General features: G+C 42.1%; 1 protein-coding gene across 2 annotated transcripts in view; it reads left to right on the plus strand.

Moving 5' to 3' along the window:
• KLF12 (Kruppel like factor 12) overlaps positions 1–12,360 on the plus strand; it is a 402,309-nt gene that overhangs the window by 359,598 nt on the left and 30,351 nt on the right. For both annotated transcript variants that reach the window (XM_040991291.1, XM_040991293.1), the window contains one exon: positions 11,802–11,959. In XM_040991291.1, coding sequence (XP_040847225.1) covers positions 11,802–11,959 — 158 coding nt within the window. The remainder of the gene's footprint in view (positions 1–11,801; positions 11,960–12,360) is intronic.

Here is a 12,360-nt window from a genome sequence, read left to right on the forward strand (position 1 = left end):
AAAAAGATTCTCAATGTCATTAGGGAAATACTAATCAAAACTGTAATGCAATCACACTTCCCTAAGATAGCTAAAATTAAAATGATAGACTTCATATAAAGCAATTCAGTCTTACAGTGCAGTTGAGATTGTAGAGTGGCCCAGCCACTTCAAAAAACAATCTAGTAATTCTTCAAAACATGAAATGCAAACTTAACAATAGCCTAGTGATTCTGTCCCTAGGTACGTGACCGAGAGATTTGAAAGTATATGCATATGTTTGCAGCAGTGCAGATCACAGAGGCCAAAAAATATGTGGTGGAATCAGCTTCAATGCCCATTAATTAGTGAAAAAGTAAACAAAATGTGTTATGTCCAACTGTGAAATGTTCTTTGACTAGAAAAAGCAATGCAGTGTTGACACGTGCAGCAACACAAATGAACTTTGAAAAAAGCAAGATATGTTACACAATTCTACTTTTAAGTCCAGATTAGAAAAACCCAAAAAAGACAAACAGAAGGGAAATTGACGTAGCCAAAAACTAGAGAAGCCAAATGACTGCTAATGAGTATGAAATTCTCTTTGGGAATAATGGAAATGTTTTGGAACTAAATAAAGGTGATAGTTGCGTGTTATAAATGCACTGAACACTACTGAATCGTACAGCTTGTGAGGGTGACTTGTACAGCATATGAATTATGTATTAGTAAAACCATTATTCCAACATAGACGTATAAAAGATTAAGAAATATTGGGGAACTGTTGGACAGTGATCAGCTCTCTATTACTCTGAAATAAACTTTATGAAGTCCCCATCCAACAAATGTTTTTAAATATACATGTGACATGTGGGAATCTGAATATTAAAGACAATGAATGTCTAAGATATCACAGCTAGTATGCTATAATAAGCTGTAAAACAGCTAGGGGCAGACAGTTGTTTCAAGGGTTATGATGCCACTTGGGAGAGCTGGTGTTGTCGTACAACAGTTCAAGCCACTGCTTATGATGCTGGCATCCCATATTGGGGTCCCTGATTGAGTCTCAGTCACCCTACTTCTAGTCCAGTTCTCTGCTGGTACACTTGCAAATGCAGTAGAAGATGGCCAAGTGTAGGGTCCCTTCCATTCACGTATGAACCTGATATGAATTCACTGGTTCCTGGCTCTGGCCTGCCCCACACTTGGCTATTACAATCATATGGCAAGTGAATAATGGATGAAAATTTCTCTCTTTTCTATCTACTGCATTCTCTCTTTTCTCCCTTTCTCTCCTTCTCTTTGTATCACTCTGCCTTTCATATAAACATTTTGCAAATGAGTAGATTAAGGTGTCAATTGGAAGTCAGCAGCTTCCAGTCCCCCTTCTGATTTCAGTATCCTGGTCAAATGTGCATCCTTGGCGGCCGGAGGAGACAGTTTAAGCACCCAGGCTCCTGCAGCCACCTGGGAGATCCAGCTTAGGTTCCTACCCCACCTCCCAGGGTTGTCCTGGCCCAGCTAGCATTTTGAAGAAGTGAACCAACAGATAGGAAATCAGTCTCTCTCTCTCTCTCTCCCTCCCTCCCTTTCCCTCCCTCCCTCCCTGTGTGTGTGTACATCTTGCCTTTCAAACAAAGAGAATTTTAAATAGTGATTTTTAACAAAGGATGTGTTTAGATTTTCAGATTATTATTCCTCTATTTTTCTCTGCCCCCAAATTGGAGATTTTCTGGTAGTGTTTTCTTTCTTTCTTAAGGATTACAGAAGCCTATTGATTGTGAAACTTCCATTTAGAAGTCTGCAGATTTCCTATTCGGATTCCACATGACCTTGTACATTGTAAAGAACAGCGTGCTCTGTTGTTTGTGTCTGCTTCCCTGCTCATCACGAAGCATTCACCTGGTTTAGAAAAGACTTCATGGGATCTACATTTAAAACACCACTGTATACAGTTGAAACATGTAGCTTTATGTCTCGGATCTCACAGTGGGAAAGAAGCACCAGAGCTTAGGCTGTTGTTTCTGAGTTTCCTAGAAGCCAAAGCAAAGGCCAAATAGGATGTGGCTTATCATTCCATCTAATGAAAAAAATGGGAAAATATGAGTGTTGCCAAGTAGGTTTTCTTTCACACTCAGTAAAAAGTACCACAGACGTCTTCCTACAGCTTCATGGGACAGTGGACAGGCTCTGAGTCAGGAAGCCCAGTTCCAGGTGTTTGGCTAGATGGCATTGCAACAGTGATTAGAGTCATCTTTCTTCAGCATTAGTATCCTCATGTTGTAAATATTCCCCAAATGTGAATAAAGGTCATATTAATATGCCTCCGTGTGTCTGCAACATTAATTCAATCTGATATAAAACCCTAATTGAAGTTTTCAAAAAGGGAAATTAAAAGGAGGTAAATTATTCCTTTTCTGATGAGAAGAGTTTTGTTTTTCTCCAAAGGTCAAATACACAGACATGTTATGGTATGAGAAATACCAATGTGTGGCACCAGATAGCCATTTTGACCACAAAAACTTAAGTTGACCATTACCAGTGAGTTTGACTTGATCTTGTTATTATATATCCCCACGCATGCAATAAAAACTTGCAATGATTTATGTAAGCTTAAGTACCAGATAGTTAGCTGATATAATTTCAGTGCTCTTTAATAAAACTGATCTCTAGCGTAACATAGATCTGGTTAACGATCAGCATAAAATTGATGGAGGCCTGTTTTGATGGTCATGTCAAAAGTTTATTTTACGGCTGCATTATAATGTCTCATTGGAGCTGTATATTTGGAACCTCTTATGTAGACTTTAATATTTAAAACATAGAGTCTCATTATATACTGTGTTTGCCTGGGGTACAGCCAGAGAGGACTACCTTATTACTGTACTTATCTGTAGAAGAAGATTCTTTGGACGTAGAAAATGAGCCTTCTCCTGAGCAAGGCCACCCTACAGCCGTGTGGTGAAGCCCCCGTGGATCTGCTGGAGAAATTTCTCAGAGTGGACTGTGCGTTCCCACTTCCTGCCTCGCTTCCTCTCCCTTCACACTCTCAAGCATCTGTTAATGATGTCAGCTTCCACAGGGACATGTGTAAGATCTTCCTCTTTGAGTAGTTTACCCCTAGTCAAGTGGGGGAAATCTCTTTTTCTAATTTCGCATCATTTTTAGAGTTTCACAGTCAGTGGTGTGTGCGTGTCACCCAGTGAAATCAGAAGTAAAACTGCTCATACAAGGCTCCAGGGATGGCAGGGCCTGGGCCACAGGGTGGAGGGCGTGGCCTGCCTGTAGGCATGCAGATTAAAATAATTACCTGTAATCCCTTTCTGACCTAGAAAATGGTTTTGAGGTTCACTTAATCCTCTCAACTGCAACTCCTGGCAAAAAGCAAAACTTAAAACAGCAATGTTTTCCAGAGAAATTTTCTGTAAAAAGTTGCTCTAAAATATTTGAATAGGTTTTGTTGCCTTCCATTCAGTGAGTATGGGCAGTGTAAATCAGAAATCCAGCCTGCTCAGGAGTGCTTATTTCATCCCACGTTGTGGAAGTAAGGTCTTAACAGGATGTAAAGTGCCCTCCCCCAAAGTAACCGTTCTGAAGGACAGTGCTTACCAGGGATCGACCGTTTTTGTTAGCAAACACTTCGCTCTCAGCCTGTAGTCTATTTCCATCCTAAAGCTTGATGATAATACCAGTCTTAGCCAGTGCAATTGGTGATTCATTTTTTTTCTATTTTAATTGCCTTACACCTTTAATAGAGTTATATTCTTACTTTCTAAAACAGAGTGAACCAAAAAAGGGCAAAAAGATATGCTTGATTTTGTATTTTTTACTAATCTGAAAAATTATATAAACAAATATGTCATACTGTTATATCCCAATAAAATCATGATATACTGTGACGCTATCTGTAGGCTGCCCCCTCCCCACACAAAAAAGGCTCATTTGCAAACACATTGTCTTTTCATTTGTCTTTTAGGTGATGATATATATTGAAATAAAACAGTGATTACAAATATTTTGAACTTACTCTGTTCATACAAAAGTTATAAAATGCATTTGAGTCTATAGAATATTGAATCTATGCAAGAGTGAATTTTTTGACATTTTGGCAAATGCATTGGTCTGTATTTATAGATTTTGTGAAAAACATTTTTACTGGATCGGCATTTGATCATGAAATGCCATAATGCCTTAATCACAGCTTTCAGAAACAATGGCAGCTACTAATCTTACAATTTCAATCTGTTCAAAAACACTTTTCCAAAATGAAACCACTGACAGTAGTGGAAGGGGAACTTTGTGCCGGTGAGTCTGCTCTGCCTGTGGCTGCTGGCCAGGGGGCAGGGAGTGTCTCTCTGTGACACCTTCCCCGAGTAAGTGTCCTGGGAAAGACATTGATGTGGCTTGATGGGAACTTGAATCTGGCGTAGGATGAAAGATAAAGATGAAGGTGTCTGCGTCTGAGAGCCATCTGCTGGCTGAGAAACGCCTAGAAAATCACCCAGTTTCTGAGCTTATCCTCGTGAATAGAATTTCCTTTCCTGGGAGGTTTGTAAATCCTGCTGAACTGAAGTCTTATCAGCTCTTGTTTGATGTAGGACTTCAATAATGCATTCCAAAAGTGACATTTGCTTGCCTAACAAGGAGGTGGTTCTACTTACAGGTATTTTATGGCAGAAGGCAATTCAAAATTCCTGTAGGTAATATTTCATGTCTTATTCAAGTAATCTTGAAATAAACTTTGAAAGCAGGAGAAAATTTATTTCTCCAAGCAGCGCTATCACTTACCTTACGGCAACAGTGCCATGCCATTGACAGAAGCACTGTGGGCCATGGCCAAGCTCACCTCTTTAAAGAACATTTTCCTAGGAAGAAATGGATGCTTTTCAGCAACCGTTAAACAATATGCATTTAGAAGTTGTAAAGGTTCATTTATTTATTTGAAAGGCAAAATTAAAGAGACAGAGATCTTTCATGCTGCGGTTTATTCCCCAAAGCATACAATGACTCCACCCAAGTCTCCCACATGAGTAGCAGTGGCCCAAGCACCTGGGCTGTGCTCCCCTGCTCTCAAGGCACATTAGCAGAGAACTGCATCAGAAGGGGAGCAGCCAGGACTTGAAAGAGCACTGTTGGAGGATGTCAGTGTCCCAGGCAGTAGCTTACCTCACCGGAATTCCAGCCCAGAACATACTTTCTTAGCTAAATAAATAGTAAGTAAGTGTACTGGTACCCCTCTGGTAGTATTCGAGACACTTCACTGTGAAATTCTTAAGTAGAAAGCAAGAACACTTCAAGTGCCTTTGTTTTAGATGGGTTAGAGGAGGACATTTTAAATACATATATTTGAAGTTAAAAAAATGTTTATTTTCTTAAATCCAGTGCATTCACAAGATATTAATACTTCTAATATTTATCATTTCTACCAACTTCAGCATTGTTTTAAAATATATTTAAATTTTAAATCTATTTAAATATGTAAATAATAAAATATGACATATTATATATTATACATCATATGTGTATAATATGTATATATACATTATAAAATGTTGTCATGTGATGGTGGATAGCTCCAGTGTCTCATCTGAAGCAGTGTGATGTGTTAGTTACGGTGACCTGGGTTCCCCTCTCAGCACAGCCACTCTGTCTTGACTGTGGCCTGCACTGCTCTGTGCCTCAGTTTCCTTATCTGTAACACAGAGACACTCCCAGCGCGGACGCCACAGGCTTGCTTTGAGGCTTAAGCAGGGCCCGCCTCGGAGCACTCATTCTATAAATCAGGTTCAGCTGTTGTTATTCCGGCCCTGCTCCTTTGAGTTCCACTGGGAGCAAGTTTGCATTTGCCAAAGCACCTTCAGTTCTGCTGTTTGCTGTTCCTGTTTTTAAATGGTAGATGTGTGTCCTCTTGGCAGCCTCGAATGAATGTCCTGGACCCCCACCCCCATCCCTGACTTTTTTAAGCTCCAAGAGGAACTCCAATTTCAGTGAAGGGCATCTCATCACACTGCGGTCGCCTGTGACAAATGGTCTTTTATTACCTGCTGATTACAGTTAACCCTAATTTCTTTCATGGCAGCCATGCGGTACCTTCAATTTAAATAGAGCTGTTCCTGGATCTGACTTTCCGAGCCTCTCTGGGTTTCACTCTAATTTAACTTGCCATTCCGAGTGGGACTGTTGTGCAGCCGAAGTCATGATTCACTCATTTGTTCTCTCTACATCTAATTACTGCAGTGTGGTGCCTGCGAGGCCCCCCCAGGCCTCCGCTCGCTGCTCTAAACAGTCTAACCTTCTGGGGAAGGGAATGCGCCCTCTGTTATTATTCTTTGGCCCTACAGAGATGTATTTAGTACAGAATTTGGGAACACAGTAGCAACTGTTCTACCTCGGCCATCTTCATCTCACCCAAGCTTGTTACCAAGAATTATTAGAAGCATTCCGCACAGGTAGTAGCCATCGAACACTCCCATCTTTCAGAATGAGACCAGTCTTTAAGGCAGAAAAGTCAGTTTGCAGGCACTGAAGGATGCTGCATATGTGTTCTGTACAAACAAAGGGCACGGGAAGGGCATGGTAGACCCTGAAAGCACAAAGACAGGGCTCCGTCACCAAACGGTGCCGGGGCTGGAGCCCTGTGGTGACGTGGGGCAGCTAGTCCTGCTGCGTGGAAAGCAGCGCCCTTTCCCCGCTTCCTGTGAACCTAGATGCTTTCTGGAAATCAGAGGTTAGCCGTAGGCAGCGTCATGGGCCAGCAGTGAGAATTTTTGTTGTCAGCGGTGTGTGACAATGCCCTGCTCTTGAACTTGGAAGTAAACCCTTAGAGACCTGCCTTTTTAATCTGCCACTCCGATTCCCTGATTTCTAATAGTATTAAAAAAAAAAGTGGGGAAATGGTTACAAGCAGAAGCTGGATTATCATGATCTGAAGATTTGCAATCAGAGAGTTTTAGCAAGGATCAATTAAAACAAAAATCAACTGCTTAATTAAATTTTAAAATCTGGTGACACCTAGCTTAACGCATTTATTTTTTTTTCTATTGAGGAAACATCTCTTTAATGTCAACAATGTCCCAAGTTCACACAGGTTAGTAGCACGACTGTCACCTTTCTAGTTGTGGACTTGGCTAGGTCATAGCCCCGGACCACAGCTGTGTTCTACCGAAGTCCCACCGACTGTGGGATGGTGCTGTGACCCCAGTACACCTGCGGGCCTCCCTGGAGCTGCGCTGTCTGCCTGCTCTCCTGTGTCATTTAAGTTCTTCTGCCCTCTGCTCTTCTTTTACCCCAGTTCCACCCTCTCCCCACTGCCTTTCGACAAAGAGCACCTAAGTTCTAAAAGGTGACCCTAAACATTACTTTTAAGATTTATTTATGGGCCCGGCGCAGTGGCGCAGTGGTTAAGGTCCTCGCCTTGCACGCCCGGGATCCCATATGGGTGCCGGTTCTATCCAGGCAGCCCTGCTTCCCTTCCAGCTCCCTGCCTGTGGCCCGGGAAAGCAGTCAAGGATGGCCCAAGGCTTTGGGACCCTGCACCTGCATGGGAGACCTAGAAGAGGCTCCTGGCTTTGGATTGGCACAGTATCGGCCGTTGTGCTCACTTGGGGAGTGAATCATCGGAGGGAAGATCTTCCTCTCTGTCTCTCCTCCTCTCTGTATATCCGCCTTTCCAATAAATAATAAAAATAAATCTTTTTAAAAAAATTTATTTATTTATTTAAAAGCAAAATTACAAAGGGAGACAGAGAAAAGAGAGAGGGAGGGAGAGAAGAGACGGGGTCACTTTCACTGATTAATTCTGCACACGACTGCAGTAGCCAAGCCTGGGGCCAGGTGAAGTCATGAGGCGAGAGCTTCATCCAGGTCTCCCACGTGGGTGGCAGGTGCCCAAGCACTCGGGCCATCTTCTTCTGCTTTTCCAGAACATTAACAGGGAATTACATGTGAAGTGGATCACCCGGGACTCCTTATATGCCACAGTACCAGCCTCCAGATTTCTTTATACCTTCTGAGGATATTTCTGCCACTGAAAAGAGATTATAGATCATGTATCTAGTGAATGTCATTTCAAAGCCAGTTTCACAAGGGGGCACCTATTCATTACACGTAGTCTTTTAACTTTTTTAAAAATGATATTCATTGCACAGTTACAGTTAGTTGCTCTTTAGAATATTCCAGATTGTTTGGCTTTTGAATTTGGAAAAGCAGAGCATGAGGTCATCTAGCATTCAGATCACTCACCTGACATATCTTTCATTTGGATATGGATTAAAACGTCTTTCTGGTACCCTGACCTGCCCGAAGTGTAAGTAGCGGATGGGCTGTGCAATGGCATGGCCTCCTCCCTCCTGTAAAATCTGTTCAGTGCTGCCACAATGTGTGTTTGTTTACATCATTGCATATATAAGCAGTATCAATGTTCCCTTTTTATCATGCATGGTTTTACCTGTTGCAGGAGTCGCCTGGTGCCCGACCGTACCTTGTCAGAACTGACTCCAGCCAGTCTTTCTTGCGACACAACAGTCACACTGTTTTGACTCTTTTCACACTGTTTTGATTGTAGTGTATTTTCACAATACACTACAGTCCTTGCAGCTAAATTACCTGCGTGGAAAACCACAAATCCACATTGATTGATAAGAAGGCTACAAAAAGCGACTTAGCCATACTCACAAATGTTGTTTTCCTCTGCTAATACAGATTTTGCAAAATATTCTTGGAAACCGAGGTAGATAAATATCGTTTATCTCGGATCTTACCAAATACACAGCTTTGGCTGCCTAATGTGTTATTTGTAGAAGGAAGGAAGACATTGAAACCCTAAAAGCACCATATGTAGGAGACATTTAAAAACATTTGCCCAAGCAATCTAACAGTGCAGTGTTAGAAGTTTCTAAGTCTGTCCTTAGAAAATGAATTTTTAAAAAAGATTTATTGATTTTTACTTGAAAGAGTTACAGAGAGAGGGGGGGAGGGAGAGACAGAAAGATATCTTTCATCGGCTGGTTCATTGTCAGAATGGCTGCAATGACCAGGCCTGGTTGGGACCAAAGCTGGGAGCCAGGAGCTGCTGCTGTGCCGCCCACGTGAGAGCAGGGGCCTAAGGCTGTGAGCCAGCCTCCCCTGGCTTCCCAGGCCATTGGCAGGGAGCCGGATCAGAGGATCAGAAATAGAGCAACCAAGGCTAGAAGCAGTACCTGCACAGGACGGGGCACTGCGAGCAGGAGATTAACTTGTTGTGTCATCTTGAGGACTCCAGGAAGTGAGTTTTTAGAACTCTGAGATGACAATTCATTAAACTATTATATTCCATGAAAGCTAAGAGTGTACAAACTGTAGCTCTTAGAAAAAATATGTGTAGCTCTTTAAAAAATATATATTTATTTATTTATAATTCAGATTTACAAAGAGGAAGAGAGACAGAAAGATCTTCCAGGTAGCCGCAACAGCTGGAGCTGAGCCAATCTGAAGCCAGGAGCCAGGAGCTTCTTCTGGTCTCCCATGTGGGTGCAGGATCCCAAGGCTTTGGGCTATCCTCGACTGCTTTCCCAGGCCACTGGCAGAGATCCAGAAGGGAAATGAGCAGCCGGGATATGAACCGACACCCATATGGGATCCCGGCACATGCAAAGCAAGGACTTTAGCCACCAGGCTACTGCGTCAGACCGATACGTGGTGTTTTTATAAGTGAAATTGTATTGGAATCTAGCAACACTCCCAGTGATACTGTCTGGAGTGAAGTGTGTAGCTGAACGATTAGGATGCTATTACATCCCAAGACAGACTGCGTGGCCTTGATTGCTGGCTCCAAGTCCTGTCAGCAGCTTACTCCATTGTAGCAACGCTGATGGCTCAGTAATTGGGTTCCTGTCCTCCAGGCTCTGGCCTCCGCCCACCCCTGTCTGTTGTCTGCATTTGGGTTGTGAACCCAGCTGCAGTAATGCATTTCTCATACTTTCTGCCTCTCAGATGGAAAAAAAATTAAAAACATATATGTTGTCTATAACTGTTTCCATGAGACAGTTGCCGAGTTGCCTAATTACAACCTGAGGCTGTGTGTAGCCCTCAAAGTTGAAATATTTACTGTTTAGCCTTTCCAGAAAAAAAAAATTAGTGACCTTAATCCAAGTTGAATTGTCAAGTATTGTTAAATGCATCATTACTTTATGTAGCACTAACAAAGAAAAAATGAAGATGTTAAATTATGAAAAAACTTACTTGGAGTCAGTACATTATTTTATGTGTGTGTGTGTGTGTATACGCAAACATATGTATATAGTGTTTTAATGCGTTACGTTGTATGTGGCACAAGACGTAAGTCTCAAATGCTTATGGTTGACTAAATAGAGGGGTGGAATAGTTTGTGAAGGACTCGTTTGATCTTGAAAGCTGCCCAGCAGAGGTTGGCATTTGGCAAGGGGGGAAGGTGCTGCTTGTGTTGTCCACACCCCTCCCCTGCAGCAGGCCTGGCTCAGGTCTCTGCTGCCAATTCCAATTTCCTGAAATGCCCTGCCATCGGGCAGCAGGTGGTAGCTCAGATCCCGGGATGGCAGTCATGCAAGCGGGATACCCAGATCACATTCCAGGTTCTTGGCTCTGTCCTGGCCTAGTCCCCAGCTACTGTAGGCATTTAATGGGAGACAGGAGATTTCCATCTTTCTCACTGTCTCTCTTTTTTTAAAAAAATAAAAATACTACATTTTTTGGTGTGAGTATATGTGCATACAGGTAAACAAAATTCCAAAGAATTCGACAGATCTAGGAAAAGTGGTGATAATGGTTTCCCTTGGGATGATGAAAGGACCAACATGGTGGTGGAAACGAGTGGGCAGCTTTGTCTTTCTCTGCATTGTTCGGTTCTGTAAAAACAAATGATATGCTAGTAAAAAGCGGTGTATTACAGCGTAAAAACATGAAAAGCCTGGAAGGAGACATGTCAGAATATTAACAGTGGCAAATTTCTTTATGGATGAAATCTGTGAGATGACTTTTTCTAATCATATTTCAGTGTAATTTTAAAGATTTTTATGGTTGACAGAAAAAGGGATGAGTCATACTCTTCATTTCTGTCTCAATCAAAAGAGATTAAAGTTTGGAAAAGCACATATTAATCAATGACCTGACATTACTACCTAATCCTGTTTTTCAACCGCGGCATTAAACTTAAACAACAAGCAAGCCAGGGCCAAATCTCATAGCTGAAACTTTTTTTTTTTTTTATAATAGTGGAACAGCTAATCTTTAAATACAATGCACTTTATCCCTACCATGAAAAATCACCAGCTCCAAAAGTTAAATGTCAGGTGCACCTTAGCAAACAGAAATAGCTTGTCGTGAGTCATGTTATTGATGTACTGATGTCATTTCTTTCGGCCTGACCTCACTTGTTTTGAAACCTACATTGTGATTTTACACGGTTTTGTATGTTGTGGCATGCAGCTCAAACCCTGCAGTGACTTATTAAACTCACTCATTTTGTCATGAGTCAATAACAGGGCTTCCTAAAAATATCTCTATAAAAATGTTCAGAAGTTCAAAACTTTGAGGTTTGGATTTACTCCTACCTGATTGCCCCTTCTGGTGGTGGGAATTGTAATGGTGATGGTGGTGGTGGTTTTAAGCGTGTCTCTTACTCCCTGAGAGTGTTTCACCAGAAATAAGCCATGCTGCCTGCCTTTTGGCCTTAAAGATAGATGCGTCCAAGACAGTGATGGCAGGAAGTGTGGTCCTTGACTCTGGGCGCTGGAGACTCTGGGAGCAGGCAGGTGCTCAGGCCTCCGGGCCCACACTGCAGTCACAGTGCCCTGCTTCTCACCACACACTTGCGTTCTCTCTTCTTCCAGTTCAATCTCACCGTTTAGTATTGAGAGCACAAGGCGCCAGAGACGATCCGAATCGCCAGACTCCAGAAAGCGGCGTATCCACAGATGTGATTTTGAGGGATGCAACAAAGTGTATACAAAAAGTTCTCACCTGAAGGCTCATCGGAGGACACACACAGGTACAGCTCTGAGGGGCTCACAGAAGGGTCAGTCGATGTTCAAAAAGGATCACCCACTGGCCTCCATCCAGTGCCATTGATCGGCCAGAAAAGGCAGTTTGTACTCACCTGTCATATGAATGTCTTCAAACAGTTCCTCGTAAATGCAGGGATCATGAAAGATCTGTGAATGGACTTCAGATTTTTTTTTTTTGCACCAGATCATCTATTAATACTTTTTTCCACAAATATTTTGAAGTGTCTTCATACATTCCAAATTTCACTTATTTCTTCTAAATATAATGCATTCTCTCTCTCTCTCTTTCTCTTTCTGTTAAAAAAAAAAGGCTTAAGTCTTCATGAATTGTAGGATCGAACCAGGTGTTTCTTCTGTGATGTGTGGGCTTTCCACATGCAGTGAA

This window comes from Ochotona curzoniae, unplaced genomic scaffold (assembly GCF_017591425.1).
Source record: "Ochotona curzoniae isolate NIBS_2020 unplaced genomic scaffold, NIBS_Ocur_1.0 contig_64, whole genome shotgun sequence".
NCBI classification, from domain to species: Eukaryota; Metazoa; Chordata; class Mammalia; order Lagomorpha; family Ochotonidae; genus Ochotona; species Ochotona curzoniae.